Below are 26858 nucleotides of genomic sequence, written 5' to 3' on the forward strand. Positions count from 1 at the left end.
AAATGTAAATAATAATCACTCTATATGCCATATGTGTTCATAATCAATAACAGATATGTTCGTAAAGAATAACGAAACATATATATTCATAATAATTTGTTCAGATTTTCAACAATAGATGTTCAGATAGTTTAACTTTCAACGTATTATATTTTACTTTCAACCTAATAAAACTGAACATTTATTATTAAAAAATGAACACTTATAAATTGAACATCTAACAAAAAGTTATGAACATTTAGGATATTAAAATGAACATGATTTTCATAAAGGTTCAAATTCATTGTACATAATTATTAATGAAAAATAAAGATAAAATAATTTGTTGAAATATATTCATTTTTTATGTATTTAATATTCATTTTCGGTGTACTAAATGCTCATTTTGTGAAAGATGTTCATTTTAAAATTCCTACGTATCCATTATTTATTTTTATTTTTTTTTACAGAAATTATATTCAAGATCAATTGTAATTATTGAAACTCTAAAAAATTGAATATACACCTTAAATCTAATCTTGATTCATCATAGAGAAAATAATTATTGATTTGTAACATGATTAGAAATCAAAAGAAAGAGAGAGAGAGAAAATAACTACAAATTAAGCAATACAATTGATATTCATTAACAATTAATTAAGTAATTTAATTGGTATTCATCACAAACTCATAATAATTTCAAATAATCAAACAATAAATCATCACGCATGATCAACGAAATCATACAAAAAACAATTACAAATTGATAAAATCTAACCTCCATTGTTTTCTTTGACCTCAACTTTCTCTCTTCTCCATTTTTTCCTTTCCTCTTTGATAAAGCCAAATGATTGAATCTGAAACTCATAAATTTAGAAAGAAAGGAGTATACGCATCAAAACACGAATTACTAACTTAAAAATTTATATAAATAAGAAGAAAAATTTAAAGATTGAAGGGAAGTGAGGTAAAGAGGAGAGAGAAAATTTTAAATTGAGAAGAAAACTGAAGAGAGAGAAAAATAATAGAGCTAAGGAAGAAGAAGAAGAAAGAGAATTAAGATATGAGGAAGAAAAAAAAAAAACTGATATTCATTTTAACGTCCTATATGTTCATATTTAATGATGTTGCAGCTAGCTTGGCTGCATATAATGCAGCCAAGAATTTGTAACAAAACGCTGATGTGATGGGCCTATTATCTTAGATTCAGTCCATCAGGCCCACTCAAAAACTAGCAAAGTAAAAATGGATAATAAAAAATAAAAAACCTAAAAATTGACGCAACGCCTCACAGAGACAGAGACTCAAACCATTCTCACTTGATCCCTTTCTTACCCACTGCAACTCACTTTATTTTTATTTTTTAATTTTTTTGTACTCGTAATAAATATAAGCACGCTAATTTTTGTGTCCAATTAGTTTTCCTTCCATTTTTGTAAATTGATATTTATATATATGCTGCTATGAAGTGAGAGAAAGTTATCAGTTTCTCTCTCATCAAGCAATCGTCAATGGCGTCGGGAAACTCCGAGAGACTGGAGCTTGCGAAGCTCTGTAGCTCTCGGAACTGGTCTAAGGCTATTCGCATTCTTGATTCTCTCCTTGCTCGTTCTTCCACCATTCAAGACCTCTGGTATTTTTTTATTTTCTTTTTTCGATTCTTCAATTTTTTTTCGTCTTCTTCATTTCGATTTTTTCTCTCGATTTTCATTTCTTTTGTTGTGGATTTTGTTTAATTGATCAGTTTTGCTTGATTGATTTCTAACGAATTGAATTTTCTCCGATTTTTTTTGGTGTTGATTGAAACCAGCAATCGAGCGTTTTGTTACAGTCAATTGGAGCTTCATAAGCATGTGATTAAGGATTGCGATCGTGCGCTTGAGCTTGATCCTTGTCTTCTTCAAGCTTACATTCTTAAAGGTCAGCTTATAATTTTATTTATACCGTTACTCGTTTTTTTTGTTTTTATTTTCTTTGTTTTTTTTGGAGTTGTTTAGGAATTTGAAATGAATTCATCGCTGAGTTTTTTTAAATTATTTGGATTTTTTTTATTTAATTTATTGAATTTGTTTACGTGTAATACTGTTCAGAGAATGAATAATCATGTAATTATTCGGTGTTGTTTAAAATTTTGTTATTAAGAAATTGATTAATTGGAGTAGATTATGATAAATTAAAGCGTAATTAGGGAGGCTAGTGACTAGTGAGTACTAATCTATTATTCTATTGTACGAAGAGCTTAATCGAGACTTTATTTCTTAAGATTCGGCCATTTCGCTCTAACCATAAGTTCACAAACCATAGAATTGCCATACAATTCAAACAACTTAAAGAGCCCGAGGCACAGGGAAGGTTGTTTGTTGTTACTGTGAATGATGTAATTAGGAGAATATGGATTTGATTTTTTCAAATGAAGTCTTTTAAACCTTTATTCCAAATTGTTTGAAATTGAGAGAGGATAACATTAGGAATTAGGATTATGAAATCGATATATATTTTTAGAGTAAAGGATTATGAATTGATATATAGTTGTCAACAATGCTAGGCTTTTTAAGAGATTAGCTCAAAATTGCAATTGAGTGTAAGGACATTAAGAAACAATGCTCCTTTGAGTTTTGGTCCTTTTGGAGTAATTTGAGAGAAAGGAAGTATAATGGAACTTCAGTGATGTTGCACCAGAGAAGTAGATCAATGGCTGGGAATGCTGCTGATACTTGGCAATTTATGCCCTTGTTCTGATTGGAAAATTTATTGATATTAATTTGAAATACGTGCTATCTTCCGTTGGAGGTATTAACTGTGTCTACAGAGATAAGATGATGGTCTCTGTTACACTTAACCTGTTATGAGAAAAACCATATTAGATGACTACATATTGCTATTAGCGTAATATTTCCCTATTTATGAGACACCTGGTTATACAAGAACACACAAGCAACACTGATGTGATGGCCCACAATTCAAATTTTATACATGCAAAGAAACGGATGGGCTAAATCTTATGCAGTTGTTCCACAAGTCAATACATATAATCTCTATGTTTGACACTTGGGAGAAATGAGCATTTGAGGGAGGACCGGAAGAGAGAAATGAATTGGTGATGAATAGATATAGGAAGATTGCTGGAGAAATTTTATCCGATACTTAAATTATGTATTTAGTTTGGAGTAGGTCTGATACTGCAGAAGCTGCTTATACATTAACAACTCACCTCAGTCAGGGTGATTCTCAGCAAGCCGACTAAGGATGGTTGCTTTACAGTCACTCTTTTTCTTCCATTGCAATGCTTGAGGGGATTAGTTACCCATGTAATCTGCTCTCATCTGCTGTAGAATTTTTTTTTTTGATTGTGTTAATGTGGCCCTGGCCCTGTGGGTGTACTCATTCCTCCCTACTCAGCACAAGGTATTTTTTTTGTTGATTGAGTTTATGTGGTCTGTGGGCATGCTCATTCCTCCCTACACAGTACATGAAAAATATTGTGTACCCCTTGTGACTCAAATCCTCTAGTATGCATTGAACACTATTTGTGGAAGCAGTATCATTTAAGTGTAATAAGGTATAACATTTTAATGCGTTATTAGAAACACGTGCTAGTTAATTTAGCTACTATGTAGAATAATGAAAATGAAAGGAATTTTGTCCTTTTATTGTATTTTCTGCATGGATAATCCCAAACTATGTGTCAAAGACCATATTTCTGAGAGGCCATCACAAAAATGTAAAACCTCCTCATCAATTTACGTGTTCATCTGCATGGATTCTTCACCCCAAACAATGTATCAAATGCTTAATTTCTCCAAAAGTTTCCAATGAGAAGGATCTTGGTGAGTCCAATAGCTGATCTCTAACCTGTTTATACTATTACAGCTTTAACTCTTCACTGATGCACTCGTTGTTGTATATGGTATCTCTGATGGTTTGAACTGAATATGTAAACATTATAAAATAGAAATTTGATGAGTTGTTTACCTTAAATTGTAGGTCATGCTTGTTCTGCCTTGGGAAGGAAAGATAATGCTGTGTTAGTCTGGAAGCAAGGCTATGACGTTGCTCTTAATCAGTCAGCAGATTTGAAACAATTACTAGAATTAGAAGAACTTCTTGAGAAGGAAAATGCAAATAAAAATAATCAAGAAGAGCATAGTAATGGATCATCTGCACCATTGACAGTGTCGGAAGGAAATAGTATATGTGAACCTGCAAAGGATCCTAATAAGTTGAGAGATGACACTGAAAAGAGCAGTGAATCTGACCATATGTCCGAGGTCCAAAGCAAATTGGTTCCCGAGTCTCATGGGCAAAATGGGTCAGTGGAGAAAATGAAGGAAGCAAAGAAATTTGAAAGCAAACCGAATGGTACTTACAAAAAATTGAGTAGTGAGTTGGAATCCCTCAACAAACCTAGTGAGGAACCGCGCAATAAAAGTAATACTTCTAAGGTTTCAATTAAGTTGAATGGTAAGAATCTTGAAGAATTTGAGCGTAGTGACATTGTCAAGAAGAACCAGAAAGTTTGCGTTGCTCGAATTTCAAAAACAAAATCTATAAGCCTAGATTTTCGGTTATCAAGAGGGATAGCTGAGGTATGTTTTTTATCCCTCCATTTGTTTGTAGTTATCATAGGATCATGCCACTGAACTGATGATTTGCTGCTTAATGATCTTGATGTGAGCCGTAATAGGATCATTGAGTTCTATCTCTAGTATATTCTCACTATCTCTTTTTCCAATGTGGTTGTCATTGTTTCTGTGCTGCTTGTTTTAAAAAAGTTATATATTTTTAAATGCGGTCAGTTCATGCTTGATTTCCATACCTTATTTTCGAGCCATATCTGTACTTATTAATAATTGCCACTAGTGAGTTATACATTATGATAAGAGTGGTTTGGTGATAATTTTTGAGTTGACGCGAGTTGGATATGTGATGGATTTGTATGTGAGATTTTCAACAATGAGTCTACAACAATCACATTGTATTAGATTGAAAGTAGTTCATTAAAAAAACTTTAGCTAAACTTGATGGCCAACTGATGGCTTAGCTTAAGAGTGATCGTTGATTCGCTGTTCCCTATTACTCTCCCTTGTGCTTTTGCCCTTTTTAGAGTATTTTGTATGCGCGGGAAGTTCATTAAAAAAACTTTAGCTAAACTTGATGGCCAACTGATGGCTTAGCTTAAGAGTGATCGTTGATTCACTGTTCCCTGTTACTCTCCTTTGTCCTTTTGCCCTTTTTAGAGTATTTTGTATGCATGTGTATAACTATTATTTGTAACTCATTAGTGGTTACACACATGAAATTTAAAGTATTAGATCCAACCAAGCTCTCCTTTGTCTTTCTAGACTTCAGAGTAGTTTGTATGTGTGTGTATAATTCTAATATGTAACTCATTAGTGGTTACACACACATCAAATTTTCGGTTCCTATCTACCGTTGGTGTTAAAGGGAGAACTGCGAGGAGCCAACCCTAGTACGAGAGGACTGGGTTGGGCCAACCTATGGTGTATTAGGTCCGAGCAAGGTATGGAGGAACTTATAGGATGAGATGGCAATATTAACTTCTATCCATCAAATCTCTAATGACCTAAAAAGCAAGGTATCAGTGATTAGAGTAGTTCTAATGGTCACACACACCAAATCTGTAGGATTAGATCGCAATATGACTAAGAAAACTATCGAATTTCGACCTCCCTCTCACTTAGTCATATTGTGGTCTAATCCTATGTGATAGTTTTGTTGCTAATCCTCAATATGTAAGGAGTAAGCTACAGCCTTTGACATATTTTAGTGGTAACAACATGCCATGATGGCATTTGTAACCGATGAGGTGATTTCTCTATGTGAATTTTCACTGCAAGAGTAACAGAAATATATTTTCTTCGTTTCTTAATACATGCAATAAGTTGACTTTATTATACATTAAATGTCAGTTTGTTGCATGTATTGAGAAATGGAGGAAGTATTACTTATCTGAGCACATTGCATTGGGCAAAAATAAATCTTAAGAATATTTCCAAATTTATCTATTATATAATTACTTCTAATCATGCTTTCATCAATTAATTTGGACTTCTCTCATCAGCTTTTAATCAATATTCTTGCAGGTTAATGAGGGAAGATACACATATGCTATATCAATTTTTGACCAGGTAAGACATTATCTCTGTTGCCTTTATCACTTCTGTAATTTACCTCAGAAAGGGGGTTATACCTGTTCTAGTTTTGTCCGAATCTTCTTAATATTTGACTTTTGCCCCTTCTGCAGATACTGAAAGAGGATCCAAACTACCCCGAGGCATTGATAGGAAGAGGGACTGCATATGCTTTCCAACGAGAACTAGATGCAGCAATTGCGGATTTTACTAAGGTATAAAATAGATTACGGTCCTCTGTGGATCTATAATGTCTTTCTGACATGAGCTATAATAAACTTCTGTTTAGGCTATAGAAACAAACCCATCTGCTGGCGAGGCATGGAAACGTAGAGGACAAGCTCGAGCTGCTTTAGGAGACTCTGCTGGGGTAAGATTGCACTGATCTGGTGTATGATGCTTTCTGTATTTTATACCCTGATAATATGGCTCCAATTTATTTCTTTCTGTTACCACCTCTCCCCCACCCACCCACCCCAGAAAAAGGGAAGTTCAGGACATCAGTTTCCATTTAATTGTGATTAGATACACAGTATATTAGGAATTGTTGAAATTGTTGTGATGATTTTTATAACACTCTTTTTTTTGGAGTTGAATGATTGGATTTTTTTTTTTTTTTTTTCAAAAAATCTTTAGATGATCAATATTGCTTACCTTATGATATGAAGGATTGAAATTTCCTTGCATGGATTCAAGACTTTTTTATGATCAAGTTCCAAAAATTGATCCCGTTCTGGATGCTTCATATTCTTGGCAATTTTGGTGAAAATACTTGCATGCACCTAAGTAAACCTAGTATAAGGTGCACCCAAGGATATTTTTTCCTCATACAATAAATTTCATACACTTCAAATGAGCAACAATCTTCAAACTATATATATTCGTAGTGAATGACTAGATATCGGATGATCTAGTAATTGGTACAAGGCTTAAGATCTACTATGAAGAAAATTTAGTAACACTAAAAATGTCATGACTTGCACAAGTGAAAACTGTAGGAGTGGGAAAAATGGGCTTATTATGAATTTTGTACTATAGCTTTAGCATAAATAGCTGAATAAAGAGTTGTAGGCTTGTAGCATATGCAAACAAGTCAGTAGTTCACTTTGTGATTCATGTTCATGTCCTGGAAATTAAAATTTCTAATTTCTAGTTTCTTTCAAAAGCTTGTTAAAGTCCTTAGATGCTACATAGGTCTACCATCTTTGTTGTTAATTTCATTGTTTTCTTGGATAACTAGTTAATAGGCTTTCATTCATCAGTTCTTTCCTCCAAGCTTTACACACTTGTCAACGAGAGTCAGTAGACATTTTGTTCTCTTTTGAGGATCATAATATCTGTCCTTACTTTGTTGGTATATTTTAGGTTATGCTCTAGGATTTTGGTGTTATTGGTGTAAGAACAAAAAGTCTACTTGCATATGTGCTTTCCAGCTGTCTTCGTGATTTGAAAACCTTTCCTTCAAGAAATAATTGTTTTTCCGTAATCGTGGAGAGAATGCTTTACACTTTTCTTTTTATCGGATTTTTGGTCACTAAGTCTTTTTTGGTATGCCCTTGACCAATACAGCAATGGATTGAGAGGCTCGAAAAGTTTTTCATTAAATTGCTGATACTTGGCTTGCCATGCAAAATCCATTGATGGTTGCATATTTTTAAAATTTTATTTATTTATTTATTTTAATTTTTATCTTGATTGCTAAAGCTTCATTTTCCCTTTTCTTTTTATAAAAATAGTACTTTTGCTAGGTGGTAGGCTTATGAGATTTAGATAAAATCCATACGACTTCCAGAGAGTCAACTGTTATTAAGACTCTTACGAGCGCTTCCTTGCAATTATTTCTTAGTGTCCTCTGTCTGAGTGAATTACCTGCAGGCTAAATATACATACTGTTTAAAGCTAGATTGCTATTTATTCAAAAAAAAAAAGCTAGATTTGTATTATAAATCTTACTCACTAATTATGTAATCCAGGCTATTGATGACTTGTCCAAGGCATTGGAGTTTGAGCCCAATTCTGCTGACATACTGCATGAGAGGGGTAAGTTTTTCAATGCACTCTTTATCTTTTCATATCTTTCCTATAACTGCGATCCCTTCATTGTTTTCCATTGCTTACCTTTCTTAGTTTTCATAATGGATATTCTATTGCCTTGTCATTTTGGGTTTCAATTTATTGTGATAATAACACCCTTTGATTTAACTGTCAGAAAAATTTATATTTTGCAGGAAACCAAGATATGTATAGTAAGGTTGATTTTGACTTTTTTTTTTTTTTTTTTTTTTTTTTTTTTTTTTTTTTTTTTTTTTTTTGGGAATTGTTTTTGTTAAGGTGAAAAATAGGGCAAAAAGTAAAAAGGGAATTATATTGGGATGGTATATGACACTTTGAGAGTTCTTTGGGGTCATATGGTTCAGTTCAGGGCTTGTTATGAGCCAATAATGGGGCAATGTGATTCAAGGAAGGCAATGTTGTTGGTGATGAGGAGCATGTTTACATGCTTGTTTTTATGAATTTTATTTTACGTATTTAATAGGGATAGGCAATAACTGAGGGTAGATGGAAATTATTGAAGAAATATAAGTGATGATTTTTAATCAATAAGGATTATTCTAGTCAATCGTGAGATGAGCCTCCATTCATGGATACTTTAACAAAGGCTTCACTATGAAATTATAATTGTAAACAACCAAAATTAATAATGGTAATGGCTTGTGTAACACCAATATAAACAACTCATGCATGCACTAACAATAGTAATGTGTGGGCTTGGGCCAATGGGTTTCTAAACAGTTTGATAGAACCTCAGGATGCCAAGTTGGAATTGTCTCTTGCATCTCTTGAATGCCCTTACAATAAATTTTAGAATCAGCCATATAATTGAACCAACCTCATTATTGGAATTTGTTTAGGCCTGCTCGTAGACTTGTTATGATTCCAAACTAACTTTTATGACCCCAAGGGGCACCTCCTACATTTACTATAATTTTTTAAAAAAATCCCGAAATCGGTCCAAAAACGTGGATTTATAGCCTTCAATTTTGGATAATTTTTTACTTTTCCTATCTAGAAAAGAAAAAGGATGAGGTGCTTTCCATGGACCTCATGGGTTGTTGGAATCATCTACTTTCCTATCAATTTAGGCGGTTACATGGACACCTCCCTTCATCGATTCAAGGCCACCACAAGCTATTAAGCCTATTATGTGACATTGTGACTAACTAGTGGTTGTATATTGTTCCAAACAACATTATATGACCATGTAATGCATCCCTTACCATCACTTGACTTTTTGATGTCGGGTACTTAAATATCTGAAAATGGCCTACTTTGTGGATTGAAGCCTTCAATTTTGCCTATAGACAACATTTTCGGACTCGGCGAGGTTAAGCATCAAGGAAGGTGGTTCTTGGGGTTCCCAAAAGGCTTGGAAAAGGCCATGGGAGGTTTACTTGGTGTTTAAAGCCATCCCACACATGTTGGCCCATCACTCGTTATCATTAGGATGCCTTGGCCTTGGCATTGTGTTGCATTGCTTAGGCTTGGCCTTGTGTTGTGTTGCTTTGGCTTGACCTTGTGTTGCATTGCCTAGAAACAATGGTTAATATGGAAGATGATGTTTTAATAGACTACTTCATATGGGTTTTTAATTTTTCAACTTGGTTGTTGCTTTAACCCTTTTTCCAAGCAATTGAATTCTGAGGAAGTGTCACAGTTTACCAATCATAATGTGAATTAATGCTGAGATAATCTTTTGCTATGAAAATCACAGTAGGTAGAGTGAGTACAATCTGGCTATGAGGTTAGGAGTTCAAACCTTGGCCTTCTTATTTTTCTATTTGGCTTTTCCATCAAGTTCCATCATGGCTACCAGTCTTTACTAGATGCTAAACTGCCAGTTCCTGATTCTTTTTAAGTTTTTTTTTTTGGGAAGACTTTTTTCTTGATGGTTCTTTTTGATTGGAGGTTTAGTCCTTGAAGAACTAGAAATTACTGCACAATTGAAGCACATAAATCATTTGTAATAAGAATTTTTTTTTTATTATTATTTATTATTTTATTTTTTAATCTTCATCTGATAATTTATTTTACTGAAATGCGGTTGTCAAAAAAAAAAAAAAAAAAAAAAAAAAATACTGAAATGCACTTATTGTGATTCTGATTTTGATTAAGTACATGGATGATTTTTAAACTGGTGTGTCAATCATCAATGCTTAAGAGTAAAACCCAGCACTGTTTATGGTAGGCAGAATCTGATATATATTTATGTTTACTGTTCAGGTATTGTTAATTTCAAGTTTAAGGATTTTGGTTCAGCTGTGAAAGACCTTTCTACATGTGTCAAGCTTGATAAGGGCAATAAATCTGCATACACTTATTTGGTGAGTTTCTCAGTTTATAATGTGGATGTTGGATCACAAGAAATTGTATGCATGTCTGTTTTCCTCCTCCTCTTGGTGACTGGCTTAAGTATCATATCATTAGGGTCTGTCCTTATCATCAATTGGTGAGTACAAGAGAGCAGAGGAATCGCATATGAAAGCACTCAAATTTGACCGTGATTTTCTTGAGGCTTGGACTCATCTAACACAGGTACCGTGTATCAACTTCCCTCTTAATTCTCACATTCTTCTATCATGAATTTGTTCCTCAAGCTGAGTTTCGTTGTCTGTAATTTGGGATATCATCATAACTGATTAGTTCTCATCTTGAATGTTCAGCATTTTAGATTTGACTTTAAAATAGAAACCTATTACTATCATTTTTTTCTCAGTACATCAGAATAGTCTTTGCACTTATCATAAGCATAGTTTTAGGTGATAAATTGTTTGGTTATCTATTGTTATCTTATTGAAAAGGTAGATGTGACGGGAGATATGGGGGTGTACCTTTTATTCTAACAGAGAGAGAACAGAGCCCTTTTGTTTAATAGATGTGAAAGAAAAACGAAGAGAGTAATAAATTATAGTGGGTTCTATCCCAAACTAGAAGTGTAATTACGAAAACTGATTCAGAACAGATGAAAAAGTGTTCAAACAATTTTGGGTAAAGGGAGTATCTATACATACATTTATGTTTTAAATTTCGTGTTTGCAGTATGAGTGCAGAACATTCTTGACTAGATTGGTGATTTCAGCTTTCACTTTTCAAGAAGCGCCAATTATTTTTGGTACTAATTGATACTGCAAGTGCAAGTCCTCATATCTTTTGTTTGGTTTTACAGTACAATGTCTATTGCCTATTAGTTCATAGCTACTTATTTAGTTTTTAATCAATCAGTTTGATGTTACTTGCTTTGATTGTGCTGTAATCCTGTAAGGCTTTTTCAGCTAGATATTTGTTGTGTCTTCATAGAGGAATCAAATTTACTAGAGTATCAACGAATTAGTCAATACCAGCTTAATGATCCGTAATTTTTCGTGGGTGCAGCTCTATCAAGATTTGGCAAATACAGCTAAGGCTTTTGAATGCCTTACACGAGCTCTAGAGATTGACGGGGGGTAATGTTGTGAATATTTCTCTATTCATGGCTTGATTTGGTTAATGATGTGGATTTTGTACTAGTCCCATCTCAATTGAACATGCATTCCTCTTCGTTGAGCTCTTAATTACAGTTTCTGTGTATTATGGTCTAATTTAGGTATGCAAAAGCATATTACTTGCGTGGATTGCTTCATCATGGAATGGGAGATCACAGGTATGGCCATATTGCCAATTAAATTAATTTTAGGCTTTAGGGTGTTAAAGGGAAAAATATGTAGGATGAAAGCTGATTCCACACCACATGCAATGGGCATGTGTAATCTATGGTCAAGTAAATAAATTTAGTAAAACACTACTGATATTTGTACATGAATCCCCTTAGCTAGTGAAATTGTTTTGTATAGCAAACTAGTTGAAATTATATTATTTTAACAAAAAAAGAAGGAAATTTGCCTAATACAACTAGTAAAAGTACCCATTTTGCGGAATACAACCTCTTTAGTCTATTTTTGTAAATTACAATTTAAAAACACACCCAACCAATAAAACTACAATCAAGAATTGGATTCCAACCATTTTTACGGGAATGTGACATCTTTTTCCATCATCTGTGCAATACACTTTATTCTGCTTGTTTGTTGCTAGCTGCCATGGGTAGTTCTCTAATGTGTTCTTCTTTGCTAATTGTCATTTCCACTTATTGACTTATGGATGGAGTTCCTTAACAACAGGAATGCCATAAAGGATATATCTATGGCGCTTAATATCGAGAGCTCAAATGTAGAGTGTCTGTATTTAAGAGCATCCTGTCACCATGCCCTAGGACAATTCAAAGAAGCGGTATAAAGATTCAGCTTCAACTTTCTACCTACCATTTATGTTATTTCTTAAAGTAGTATTCATATTGTTTAGTATTCATCTGATGAAACCAGGTCAAAGACTATGATGCTGCTTTAGATTTGGAATTAGACTCTATGGAAAAATTTGTGCTTCAGTGCCTTGCATTTTACCAGGTGATATTTCATTTAACAGTTTTTTTATACACTATTGCTTAATCTCACTAATCTGCATTCCATCTGTACTATTGTGAATTTGTGATTGTCATAGTTAAAGAACTTGGATATTGCCAACTTACGTTTTTCCTATGCTCGTATTTATACTACTTTTGGATGTAATATCCTCAATGGCTGTAAATCTATTTTACTTACTAGTTTGTGTGAAGACTATGAACTGCATTTTATCGACTTAGTCAGATAATATTTTTGGTACATAAATTAGTCAAAAAAATGGAAATTTGAAAGAGATGGAGTATCAAGAAAAATGGACTGGCATATAGGCTGTAATTATTACCATACTGGTTTCCCTGGTGTCCGTGGTCAAATGTTTTGAGCGCAACATTTGGTGTTCAAATAAGTGTAATTTTGGAAGTTTTAATTTCTTTTGTGTTTCACTGCTTCTCACTATTTCCTATTCCTTCAATATAAGAGATGAACAATTGTTTTCTGTTAAATAGGCAAAAGAACTTCCTATAGGAGAATTGAGTTACATGTTATTGTATGATAATGTGCCTTCGTAACTAGATAAAGTAGTCAGGAGTTGTTTCAGTATATTTTAAATGCCTAATATACTTCATTGCTTCCTTACATTTGCCTATGTGTTGTGCTGAAAATTTAATCTTCTCTGTTTTGTCTAAGCAGAAGGAACTGGCTCTTTATACAGCGTCAAAACTAAACAGTGAGTTTTGCTGGTTTGACATTGATGGTGACATCGATCCCCTCTTTAAGGTGATATTACTCTTATACTTTGTATCTTTGCTAAATTTTAATATTTTTTTATTATAAAAATATTTCTAACTAGTAGCTTCTAGCCTCCTACCTTATTTCTTAGATTTTTAAAGTCTGAACTCTATTTTTGCTTTTTTAAATTCAAATGTGTAACCTGTGCATTGTTATCTTCACTTATAAGGCTAAAAATTTATTAGCATTCTTTGTCTAGAAGATATCCAATTATGTGAATATATATATAGCACTCTTCCTTGCGGCTTTTATGCTTCTATGTGGTTAGACTGTTTACACTAGTTTTAAGATGTTTTTAGAAAAATCTTAGTATGAAATATGGAAACTACCCAACTCTTAAGGCGCTTCCTATCCTAATGGGGTCTAACTATCTTATCATGGTATGCAATGAGCCATCGCTGTAAACCTTGGTTGTTGCGATTTTTGTCAAAAATATATATAAAAAACAAAAAATTATGGAGGAAGTGATAGTATAAAGTGATAATTTGCAGAAGATTGTAAGGGTTGATTTGTCTTTTGTTATCTAAAACAGTAAGGCTTAGATTACCCTTGATTGTCCTGATGGCCACTTACCCTTCATGTCTGTTTGCTACTCTGATCTCGTAATTGTAATTGCATTGTTCTTGTGTATAGCTGAGGTGTTGGTCTAGGGTGAGTTATGATGTCTATGCATTGTTGATGTCCTATCACATGAAACTGGTGACATAACAACATTGTTCCATCATTTAAAATCATGACATTATTACATTACATTGTCCTAATGTGCAATGTATGCTCTACTAGTTTTCCCCACAAGAATTTATAGGCTCGTACAAGAATTAATAATGACGTGAAAGCCTGAAAGTTGTCCCATTCACTTATAGCAATATATGGTACTGATCAAGTGATCGTATCCTTTGTTGCCAATCTCAGGAATACTGGTGCAAAAGATTGCACCCCAAGGATGTATGTGAAAAGGTCTATAGGCAACCTACATTGCGGGACTCCCTGAAAAAAGGTAAACTCAGGAAGCAAGATTTGGCTATGACAAAGCAGAAGACTGCTCTTATTCATGCTGCAGATTTCATTGGACAGAAGATTCAATACAATGCTACAGGCTTCTTGCCCAATAGGCGCCAGGTGAATCTTCTATCGTAATTCTGTTGTTTTATTAAATTATAAGAGATTATTGGACCTTTTGTTCTCGCTATGGAGTTTTATACCTAATTTATGAATTTATCGTGTGCTGATTCCAACCTTCCAATCACATTTTGTTTTGATTGATAAGTATTATCTGATTTGAAAGGTACCACTTCTGTTGCCCTGTCATTATCTCTATTCTTTACCCCCTTCTCTCATTCCAAAAACAAAGTGCAATTTTGTGGTGCACTCTATTGGCATGTAGCAGAGATGCAGAACCTTTTAGTTGTAGAATAACAGACATCGGCCTCCTAGTGCATGAGGAATTATTGATCTTGTGTTGAACTTGGTGGTTCTATTTTATTATTCTTGTACTATTACTCCTCTTTGCTTTTACTTGTAGAGTATTGACAAGTATTGATCATCCTTAGCATCGTATGGCGGGATTGGCTGCTATTGAAATAGCCCAAAAAGTTTCAAGGGCCTGGCGAGCTTTGCAGGCAGAATTGAAGAATACTGGTAAAAATTCTGGTAAACATGGCAGGAGAGCTCGGAAAAGGGAAACTGTAAATATGCCCAGTCAGAACAGAGGTGGTCCTTGTTGCAGTACTAGTAGTTCATCAGACACTTCAACTTCACATGGCATTTTAGAAGACAGGCCATCTTCACGAATGATGATGTCATGGCAAGATGTGTATTCCTTGGCTGTAAAGTGGAGACAAATCTCAGAACCCTGTGATCCTGTTGTGTGGATCAACAAGTTGAGGTAATACGCATTAACTTGTTTTTGCAGCCATAAATAGAGTGCACCTTGCACTTCAACTCACTGCTTATATTTGTGCTGTTAACAATACCCATGAGTCAGTAGTAAAATCTTGGAAGAGGGAGGAATTTAAATTTTACTTTTCCAAGATAAGTTAACAACCTAATATCTAAAATACTAAATGCATTAGATACTAAAGGTTAATACTCTTGTAGAACACTTATAAAAAGTCTAATTGTTCATAACAAAGACCTAAAATATACAAGTATTGATAACTATGTCATATCTCAAATCCAATATAACTAGCCTATTTTACTACACTGTTTGGTGTTGTCTCCTCAAATTTGCAACTTGGCCCTGATACGCAGCCCATGCATTGCCTTTCTCCTTCTCATCCAGCCCATGTGTCATCCTTTTCTTCTCTGCATAGATTGTGGGCTGTAGGCCTGTTGCTTCCCCACTCATCATCATCAGCACAATCATTGCTTTTCCTTTTAATCATGGGTTATGTATCCTTCACTGGTTGGTGCTTGATTTGGACATGTCTAAGCATTCGATTTTCTCCCGTTCCAACTACAGGGTCTGATAGAAAACATATGCAGAATATTCTCTAACTAGGTCTAGAATGTATGTGTAGAATAATATCTTTGCATATCTTAGACTATTTTTACGTATATTGTTAGTTACCTAATATAATTAGATATCTAATTATAACTCTATAAATATTGATCAATGGAAATCACTCAGTTAAGGAGTTTTATATTATCTTACAATAACCTGAAAAACTTAAGTTTAGACTTAAGCTCTTCTTTTTGATCATAATTTGAAAATTTTAGTTGTGAATTTCCCATTTTAGAATGCAGCTCATGCCTTCAGGATATAGCACTAATAATTTCTTTGCCTTTCAGTGAAGAGTTTAATGCTGGTTTTGGGTCTCATACTCCAATCATTCTAGGACAAGCAAGAGTTGTCCGCTATTTCCCTAACTTTCATAGGTAATGAGGTCCTTTCACCCTTTGATATAGATTGAAGCTTTCAGTGAACCCTGTTTGAAATTCTGTATGACTGTACCTCAGAACACTAAATGCTGCCAAGGCTGCAATAAAGGAAAAGAAGCATGCATGCAGTAAGGCTGATGCTGTTATCAACTTATCTGATGACAGCAAGTTGCAAAATGTAAGTGAAGCTCCTTCTATCTGAGTAATGTATGTCTCTTTCTACATTGGTCTCTGGTAAGTCATGAATTCATGATAGTTCTACTAACTTTATTACATGACTACCCACTTTCCATTTCAACCCATTTCATGAAATTCTACCCAGATTTATTGGTAAACTTTACTTACTTCCTCTTCTCCTAATATTGCAACAATTACTGTTTAAGGAAGTTTTACAAATACTGCAATATTTCCTTATTTGCTCATTGTTCCTCTCTATCTCTTCCCTTATGGGTCTATATCTATATGTCTCTATCTCTTCCCATCTTAAAATCTGTGCAGTAGCCCCATGTTGCTATATTAGGGGAACGGAGGAATTATTAATTAGGCTATGTTTAGTTCACCTTAGTTTTGCTTATCTGGTTGGATCTGAACTTATTTTTATTTTTTCTTTAATAGTTTAATCTGATTTTATTGCCTTAATATGACTTGAATTTGACCTTATATATATGCTAGTAAAATAGGAAGAAAAATATATCAAATGAAATTTAATTAGATTTGTATTAATATGTATTTTCCAAAAATGTAATTTTCATTATTCTTTTCATCACAAAAAACTGAAAAAAGGATATTTAGCAATGAAAAATTGTGAATAAAATGATAAAGCTTGGTCTAAACCTTTTTTTTATTTTTTATCTAAGCTTATTTTTCCTGATCTAATTTGAAAATCTCTCTTTTACTCAAAATACATAAATCCCTTTTTTTTTTTGATAAAATACTACCAAAAAAAAAAAAAAGCAAGTGGTCCCAAAGATCGCACTTTCTTTCTTATTACATATAAAATATATATAACTTCAAAGAACAGAGTATTGCTATAAAGTGACACCCCTAATTATGACTGCATATCTTTCTGCTCCATTTGCCAAATGACATGCATCATATTGATCTATTAAAATATGTAAGATTCTCTGTATAGAAAGCAATGTTTTATTTGTCACAAAAATAACAGTGCTGAACTGCTGACAACACGATATGAATAAGCTCTTACAAGTTCTGGGAGACATATATATCAGCTGCTCATTCAGATGAGCTTTCTGCGTTTTACATGCACATCATTTTCTGTATGCTTATAAGTTTTGTCCTCTAGTAGTGCCTTTTGAATCTAGTCTTTATCAACTATATGCAGATTATGCTCGCTGATTCCTGCTCTGATCTACACAAAGCTGTTGGTGAGGACTTCTGGGTGTCTACTTGGTGCAACAGTTTGGCATTTGAGGGGTAAGTATATGCTTGTGATTATATATATATATATATATATATATATATATATATATATATATATATATATATATATATATATATATATATATATATATATATGGCTTTAACACAATTTTACATGTAATGAACTCCTCTGACTTTGTAGACTTCATTATCTTTCTCATTAATATTGTAAGGATTACTATAGTAGTTGAAATTTATGGTCAAATTAACTTCTTCTTGTTTGCCTCTCTCAGAAAGCAGTTGGAGGGGACAAGAATCACCCTTTTGAAATCGTATGATCTTAATTCTTTGATTTGCATGATTAGTCTGGTATATTTGTCTCAGCACATTTTCTCTAAGCTATAAGTTGCTGCAACACTAATTGTGCCTACCTTTATGTGATGTCTTTTTAGGGGAGAACGTGGATATGATTTTGCAATAAGAACACCCTGTACACCTTCTAGATGGAATGAGTTTGATACTGAAATGGCAATGGCATGGGAGGTTTGTGTATAAATTGCTATGTGCTGCTGTCATCTGTTCTTTTTCCCTCTCCCTCGTTCAATTCTGCCTTTGAATTTGTCCATGTATCTTCTAAAGCTGTTAGTTATCAGTAGTTCTGAAACACAATTTTCACTGTATCTTGTTTATGAAACTCATTGTAAAGTAAATAGTTTGATTTACTTACCATGCTTTTACTGTTACCTCGGTGCAATCTTGAGAACTTGAGCCTCTTCACTGAGGTCTTTTTTCATGAAATAGAGGGTTTATTTTCGAGATATTTTTTCCTCATTATTCTCATTAATCTATCTGATCTTCTGGTGGAACATAATGTGCAGGCTAGAATATGGAAACAAAGTTCATAGTCTCTGCTTGTATTTAGTATGACATTATATGGCATACATATTATATATCAATGTATGATCCTGTTACATATTGTGCTACATTCAGAAACATAAGATCGAACCTGGTCAATATCTACAAAAAATACTGAGTTGTGGCTTGTTGGTACTATTGTATTAAATCAATCTTTTTGGCCCACAATTTAGATCATAACTATGTCCTTGTTATTTTCACCTTTTTCAAGAATTTATTAGAACAGCTATTGCATGTTTTGCTTCTATTTTCCTGATGTAAAAAATCTTAAATACTGTGCTTGTAGGCTTTGTGCAATGCGTATTGTGGCGAGGCTTATGGGTCTACTGATTTCAATGCCCTTGAAAATGTCAGAGATGCAATTTTAAGGATGACATACTACTGGTATGACAACTTTTATTGCTTGCTTGTTTGTGTTACATTTGCATGTTCATATTGTTGCAGTGGCTATGATATCCTCTTTTGTGCTGCCCGTCTTGGTTCATCTTATTTTTTTGAAAACGTCTTTTGATTAGTTTGTTTACTGTCTGCTTTGTTTGGATGGGAGGACTTCTGTGTATGCTTCTTTTTCTTTTCGTTTAATTTTAACGTGGTGTACTTTTGGATGTCCTGTACTTCTATTATTTTAATTATGTAGATTATGATATTGATATAGAGAATTTAACTAAAATTCACTGAATTTGATATGCCTATTCAGGTATAATTTCATGCCACTATCCAGAGGTTCTGCTGTGGTTGGATTTGTAGTTTTGCTGGGATTGTGTCTTGCAGCAAATATGGAGTTCTCTGGAAGTATTCCAGAAGGAATGCAAATTGACTGGGAAGCTATTCTTACTTTCGATCCTGACTCCTTTGTGGAATCTGTGAAAAAATGGCTGTATCCCAATCTTAAGGCGACAACATCTTGGAAAGAATACCCAGATGTTGCATCAACCCTTTCAACTACTGGGTCCGTCATTGCTGCTCTCAGCACTTACAATAACTGATATCTTCAAATTTATGAAGAGGTAATTGAAATGGCACAGAAATCGCTCCCTCTCTTCATTGTTTGATTTCTAAGAGTACCTTGAAATGACGCTGACAAGTATATATGACTTGCTCTCTAACTCATAGTCATACTTTATTCTCCTTCTAACTTAGAAAGACCACAGTTTCATCATGCTATGCACAGAATATTTAAAAATTTGATGTTGATGTCGAAAATTCACAGTATACCCTATATTCTAGTAAACATTTACAAGTGGCTTGAAGATGTTATTCACAATCACCTGTTTATATGCAGAGAAAATGCTGCTGTAGCATGGATCCTTATGACGGCAAAGGAGCCGTGGTTGAGATCGATGTAAAATAGACCACAGTTGTCATCTTATTTATTTTAACTGTTGTATGTTGTACATTAGTTATTTCTTTTTCTTTTTTTTTTCCAAATTTGATGTATTCTTTTCTCAGTTGCACCATTTTCCCAATAAATTTCATATTTTTTCTGTAGGGATAATGATAGTTTGTTCCTGTGTGGGATGTTCAATTCCTCCAACTTTCTAAACCGTTGTATCTTTTAGCTGATTGCATATATATGCTTGTATAGAAAATTAAGTTTCCTTTGGGTTTAAATAAATTTGCATTGCAAACAATACTGATAATCCCCGCAATTACAACACCAATCGGAAATCGATGGACACAACAATTTGAATATTGAGAAAGTAAAGCTGTCAGCTTCGGAACTCTGAAGGTCATATGCTCACAGTTTATTTACCAGTTCAGAGTCCAACCAGGGGAACACCGAACACCGGAACAGGGTCATGATGATGATCTAGAGTACAAAGGGATCGATGTAGTGTCTGAATCGGAGCCTATTCAACTTTCTGTGAGTTTACAGTAACCAAGCAAAACATGAGCTATAGTTGGCTAGAAGCTCGGAAATTGCATAGTACAACCTTAAAAGTTAAACTACTCTTCAAAAACAATTACAATAAAATTCTTTTTAGCTCAACTTCGGAGTTCAATAACTTGTGGCAAAATAACAAGACACCATAAAAATAGCACGAAATCTAGTTCAATAATTTATTTCCTTATTTATAATGGTAGCACTTTGATTTTCAACGGGAATGTCTAATCTACAAGACTAGAAGTCTCACAAATCTATTACAGTAGAATACTGCCAATAAAAAATAAAAAAAAAAAAAAAAAAAAAAAAAAAGCAGGAATAATTACATAAATTAGGAACAAAAAAATCCACTTTGTTAAATTAATATTATAATGTCCAATTATTGGACCCATTATACCTAATGACTCAAATGCACCATCTTTCCTACCAAAATTAACAAAATTACATAAACATATGGCTATTATTGACTTGCTTTTAGCTAACCGGTCCCCGAAACAAAACAAAATATATCTTAGCTACTTACCATCATCTGATTTTTGAATTATTTCTTCGAGATGATCACATTGAGAAGTAGAATCAAGACCAATGAAGAGCCAAGTAGCGCGAGTCTGTTTACTTATTAAATGAGCTGCATAATACGGGACATTGTAACGCTTCCTTCCATTGGACTTAGAATTCTTATTGCAATGAATGGACAATAAACAGTCCATCAAGCTTTCCTTAGCGAATCCCAACATGTCATAAGCTTGTGACCTCCTCCAAAGGCTTTTGCTATGTGGATTGTTGTTGTTGTTACCTCTACTCGACAAGCATATCGCCTTTGTTGTATCACTAATTACACTTTCTGGCTTTTTAAGGAGCAAATAACATTGAGCTCGATTACTAAACAAAACAATCCTCTCTTTTCTATACTTTAAAGGGCACAAATCCAAGGCTTTTGTGTACTTGCACAAACCTCCTTCAACATCCCCTTCCCAAAATAACTTATTCCCTTCTTTCTTCATTTGTGTTGCCAAAAATTTCCTCTCTTTAATCTCATCATCACCTAACAATTTCTCTCTTTTCCTCTTGTCAACTTTGACATCCCATATTTCTTCCAATGCTTTTTCAGCTTCTTCACTTAATCTCAACTGACCATATTTAATCTTCCCATAATCTTGCAACAAAACCTGTGTAATCATCTCCCCAATCCTTTTTCTCCCCTTAACACTCCTAATTTCTACCAAATCCTTAAGATAAAGAACTGCATGATCTATAACTTTGTATCGTGTATCCGAGTCCTTGAGCATTAGCAAGAGGGATTCAATAGCCATGTACTGCCAATCATCCGAGGATCGGCTTGTATTGCAAAGGCTTAAAATGACTTCTTTTGAACTTGCAATACTAAGTCTTCCAGTTTTTGAATGACACAAACTTCTTATAAGACCAATACCTGAAGGAGATTTCTTGTTAACTAGCCCACCCCACATCACACTTAAATTTTTGAGAAAACTCTGATTGCAGCATATCAGATTTATGCCTCTTTCCCTCTTCACAAAGCAGTCTAGCAGAGAAAGACACCAACACTGCAGCTGACTAGCCCATTCTTCCGCCTTTCGATTTTCAAACTCGAACCCTCCAACTCCTCTTGTGAGCAAATCACACTGATACTTCAACCTTTCTGATTCTGTTTTTCTGACAAAACTGTCATATACAACTTTTAAGCAACTAGAAGCCATCTTCATGGACAATTCCAATATCTCCCCTTCATAATCTTTAAGCTTCTTAAATGACTTATCATGGCTTGCAAGATGCCCAAGTGCACGAACCGCGACACGTTGCTCCACCCAACTGATTTTACCTCTTAGCAGCTCCAACAGGGGTGGAATTACACCAGAATTTGCTGCTTTTTCTGCAAATTTAGGCTGGTTCATGGTATATGAACCTATTATATGAGCTGCATAATAGGGTATATAGATGTTTTGATCTTTAAGAAGCCAATCTTTATGATTGAGACCTTTAAGAATAAAGTTGGACATGCAATGGAAAATCCCAAGGGAAGGAAATTCTGGATCATTTGGTTGGTTCATGGCTAAGTTCCAAAGACTGCTTAACACCAAAACATGTTCTTGGTCATCTTTAAATGGCATTTCTTTGAAACATTTGGCTATTTTTTTACTTCTACGAAGTGGGTTTGGTTCATTCATGGCACAGAAAAAACAATAGGATTTTTTGCATGATTTTTCAGGTGGGTTGATTTTCATACCTTATTATTATATGGGTTTTTTGGTTTATATTTGAAGGGTGGAAAATATGAAAGAGGTATGATCAGTTGGAGTGATTGAACTAAGGGGAGTAGATGTATTAGTATTGGTATGTAAGGCAGTGATTTAAATTTAATTATGTATTTCATTAGTTAATCTGGTAGAACAAGAAAGGTAATTAATTAATTAATTAATTATAAGCTGTATTAAATGATATTGCTTCATGCAATAGGATTTTAAAAAAAGGCAAAGTGATGTCTGCGTCACCCTAAAGAGTTATAGCTCGAGAATTTGGACAAAGTTTAATCATGTATACAAATGGTTGACTCAAACGTGACCTAGCTAGGTATAACTTTTTTGAAAGTATTATTGTTTGGTATTGCTTGCACTAATGTCCTCCAATAAGGTTTGAATTTACACTTTTAGACCTGCTCATCAACAAACAACTCTCCATGAGGATTTGAATCATGCACACAAAATGTAGTCAGAAGCACAATGTTGCCCGAGGGGTAAAATTATACCCGAATGTAGGATGGAGATTTGAACTGATTAAACTATGGTGCTTTTGTGTTCTTGGACAACTATTTATTTACACCGTCTAATTTTGCCTACTAGAAAACTCAGAGTTAAACGACGAGAGTGTATTCATAAAAATTCAAACCATCACATTAAAAAATCGGATAATTATAGATGATCGAGTTCTTAGGTGCAATAACAAAGAGATTTAACTTCATATATCATGAGTGTTATGATTACTCCCATATGCAAAGACGCAAAGCGACAACGAAAACAGCAGCTTGATTTCCACCTTTAATTTTCTTCCAATCACTAATCACATGTCACTAATATGACAAAACCTAATTTAATTAGTAGCTTCCCACTCAAATCAAATAAGAAATTTCCCAAAAGTTACCAAAATATAAGGTTCCAAGTACAACAGTGATTGTCTCGAGAAAATACGGCTGCCTGCCATACACAATTAGTAAAGGGTTTAAAGTCTAAGTAAGAGAAAGTGGCTAAATGTGTGCTGTGCTTTACTTTATCTTAAATTACCTTTGTATGTAATCAAAGCCAAAGTATACTTTTCAGCTTCTTTAGGCAATATCTAAAGTATTGTGATCTTAGATCTAAGTTAATCAGTTCTAATCGTGCCATCTGTCTAAACAACACGCTACTGGTTCACAGCATGAGGGTAGTCTTCGAGATTAGGAATAAAAAGCATGATTAAGGGAGAATGTTTCTCACTAATCAAATATAAGCCTGAGTTAAACAGCAAAATCTATGTAGACTAATGACAACTTAAGCTGACAGCCATAAGGCCCATAACAATATAATTTGATGTCCAGCACTCCTGCATGTCCATGTATTTGGGAGAAGAATAAAAAAAATGTTTTTTGCGGCTAGATTCAGAGCTCCATTGACCATGGTATACTACCTCCGATTTTTCTTATTTGCAATTTTAGAATATTTTATATCTCACAAATAATATCCCAAAGATGCAAATAATCAAAATCAAAGGTAGTACTAGTAGTCTGACTTGATACTTCTACAAAGGCAAAAAGTTTGGTTAGCCCTGAGCGGCTGAGCCTGACTAAGCCTGCTAATCACGCAAAAAAGGTTGCTAACCCTCGGTGTAAACGTATCAGTCCTCAGCAGAGACATGGGGAGGGTCTCTTTGCAAATTTCTGAGTTAGTCTCGTCTATTTTCCTTTGCTGGGCTGTAAAATTTACCTTCAGTTTAAAGCTAATTCTAGATCACAGCCGCTTGCAGAGTCAAAATTGTCAAGTGAAAGAAAGAACGAACCCTGAGTCCCTGACCAAGACTTAAAACTTTAGCAGAAGTGGCACTTAGTCGAGATTTGGGACTAAAGTCACAAAAGCATAAGAAATTAAGAATGAAAATGATCAACAAAGAACTTCAGAAAATACTAGACTAATAATCTTGATCATTTCAGTATCATCCGATCCCTGGATTTGAACAGAAAAGGCTTGAACATCTAATCATCTTCCGAATACCCTAATCCCTTGATCGTAGTCTGAAAAAGAAACAAACATCTGGAGTAGCAAATTCACTGAGTTGCAAGTCAAAACTTAGCAAAAAACGCTAAAACCCAAAAGTAGCAAAAAGGGCACATCTAATGCAAAGCTCTGCAGCTCAACTTTCTACTAAACACTAAAAACTAAATTCTAAGTACACAGCTGCCTCAGTGACGATTCCTAGCCGAATAGAATTGAAAAGCTACAGCAAGTGTGGAGTGATCAATCCTGAGATCTCGAGGAATCCCACACGTTCCTTTCCAGCAAATATTTTCTTCAGCTTCTCATCACATATGATGACTTTCTTGTCATTGGGATCCTAAACACGATACAAAACTTTATGTTATTGAAATACACATACATTAGGAAACACTAGTACTACTAATTGGAGATTCAATACATAAGATAACCAGCAAGCTTTTAGCTGCATAAGCATCTTAGCAGTTAGGACTGGCACAGATCACAAGCAGCCAAACACGTAAAGCATAAGCATCTTAGTGCTACTACTGCTTTTCTTCATACTAATCTAATAATTTGTCTCAAAAGCATATTGAGTAATTGAAACAGATAAATATTACTCCTTGATTGAATATATTAACATCCTGTGAACTTGTATTAAGTCTAACAGCCTCTCATAATTAGAGAGATGATACAACAACAACAATAACAAAGCCCTTAGTCCCAAAATGATTTGGGGTCGGCTAACATGAATCGTCATAAGGCATCGTACGATATAAAGAAAAGAACATAACAAAATCATCACTTAAAACTATAACTAGAAAGATGATAAATAGCATAATTTTACCACAAGAGCCTTTATATATAACTCTAACACTCACCTCTCCCTTATCACTCTATGACACCAAATTATAACTATTTCAAGACAAGTGACAATAAATTTTCAAGATAACGTATGTGATTATTATATCTGAATGGATGCAGGGTGTACATATAAACAGAAGCATCCCTTGTTGAGCCTGAGACGGGCATCTCCACTCATATAGTATGAGTTTATAACCAACATATAGATTCACTATTTTATGCTGATAAGATTTTCAAACACACAATATCCAAACCCTCTTATCATTGAATTGCAACTCTTTCTCTTCAAAACCAAACATATTCTCCTATAAAATAACTTGAATGCCACTAACACTGCAATTTTGCCTTAGGCAGTTAAGAGGAATCAAATGTACACAGCTTAACGATACGATTAAATGAGGCAATTTTGTAGCCTCGTCTTATCCTTTATTAGTCGAATTTGATTGGCATAACATCAAAATACAAACATATATGTACTTAGTATATAACAACAAAATTCACCATCCAAACATGTAAACACCGAAAATTTAGAATATACATGATACATAACAATATACATAACATTTCAACCTTGATTCTGATTACCTCTTTAGTAAGGGTATTAACTCAGCCGTGTTTTGTTCACCTTACTTCCAATTAAGTTTAGATAAGGGTTAAGCGATAAACAAGGGCTACCAAGTGTAATTTACAACTAAATATTCTTACAAGTTCAGTTCAGTCAAATTACTTCGGGTAGTTTAGTTAAGTTCAAATAAGGATATTAACCACACCATAATTACTAAAATTGTGCAAAAATTACACAAAAATTCACTAATTAATAAAATAATCTCAGAGAAAAGAGATGACCTGAAGATCGTTGGCTTTGATGTGGGCCCAGATAACCTTAAGTGCTTGAGTTCTAGAAATTTCCGGAGCACCCACAAATTCTTGAAGAGCAGGAGTAATTGGCCTTGGCTTCATTATTCCTCTCGGCTTCCTTGTTGTTGACGGAGTCGTAGCACACGCCGTAACTCCTCCAAACTTCCGGCTAATTCCCACCGGAAAACACACCGCCGTCGCCGGAGTATTCACCGGAAAACCACCAAAAAACGACGAATTCTTCCCCTCAAAAACCACCGCCTTCATTCCACACCCAATTGTTCCTGCCATTTTTGCTGTTTTCTCTCTCTTCTTTGCTGTGTGTTTCCTAGAGTGCGCTCTTTTGGTTCAATTCCTTGGATAACGTTTTTAATTTTTTTGAAAAATGAATTTTAGGGGTGTCTTTGTCTCTTCATTTTCTGTCCGT

The 26858-nt window shown here is 34.2% G+C and overlaps 3 protein-coding genes across 3 annotated transcripts; 1 reads left to right on the forward strand and 2 right to left on the reverse strand.

Moving 5' to 3' along the window:
* Positions 1-1398: 1398 nt before the first annotated feature.
* Positions 1399-20175, forward strand: LOC145600922 (suppressor of RPS4-RLD 1-like). Its single transcript, XM_081656793.1, has 24 exons — positions 1399-1612; positions 1790-1899; positions 3964-4565; positions 6084-6128; positions 6245-6346; positions 6421-6501; positions 8105-8171; positions 10413-10513; positions 10617-10724; positions 11562-11632; positions 11773-11829; positions 12347-12455; positions 12548-12628; positions 13313-13399; positions 14324-14530; positions 14962-15296; positions 16202-16288; positions 16370-16469; positions 17634-17725; positions 17965-18003; positions 18124-18214; positions 18873-18970; positions 19284-19593; positions 19869-20175. Exons 1-23 carry the CDS (start codon positions 1491-1493, stop codon positions 19570-19572), a joined length of 3081 nt encoding a protein of 1026 aa, XP_081512919.1. The 5' UTR covers positions 1399-1490; the 3' UTR covers positions 19573-19593; positions 19869-20175.
* A 347-nt stretch (positions 20176-20522) lies between these two features.
* On the reverse strand, positions 20523-22790 carry LOC145602898 (uncharacterized). Its single transcript, XM_081659047.1, has one exon. The coding sequence runs from the start codon at positions 22712-22714 to the stop codon at positions 20987-20989; it is 1728 nt and encodes a 575-aa protein (XP_081515173.1). The 5' UTR covers positions 22715-22790; the 3' UTR covers positions 20523-20986.
* A 1928-nt stretch (positions 22791-24718) lies between these two features.
* Positions 24719-26800, reverse strand: LOC145602278 (zinc finger CCCH domain-containing protein 44-like). Its single transcript, XM_081658462.1, has 2 exons — positions 26420-26800; positions 24719-25070 (listed from the first exon to the last, which is right to left on the reverse strand). The coding sequence occupies exons 1-2, from the start codon at positions 26720-26722 to the stop codon at positions 24954-24956; spliced, it is 420 nt and encodes a 139-aa protein (XP_081514588.1). The 5' UTR covers positions 26723-26800; the 3' UTR covers positions 24719-24953.
* Between the last annotated feature and the right edge of the window lie 58 nt (positions 26801-26858).

The sequence above is a fragment of the Chenopodium album genome, chromosome 21 (genome assembly GCF_948465745.1).
Source record: "Chenopodium album chromosome 21, dcCheAlbu1.1, whole genome shotgun sequence".
NCBI lineage: Eukaryota > Viridiplantae > Streptophyta > Magnoliopsida > Caryophyllales > Amaranthaceae > Chenopodium > Chenopodium album.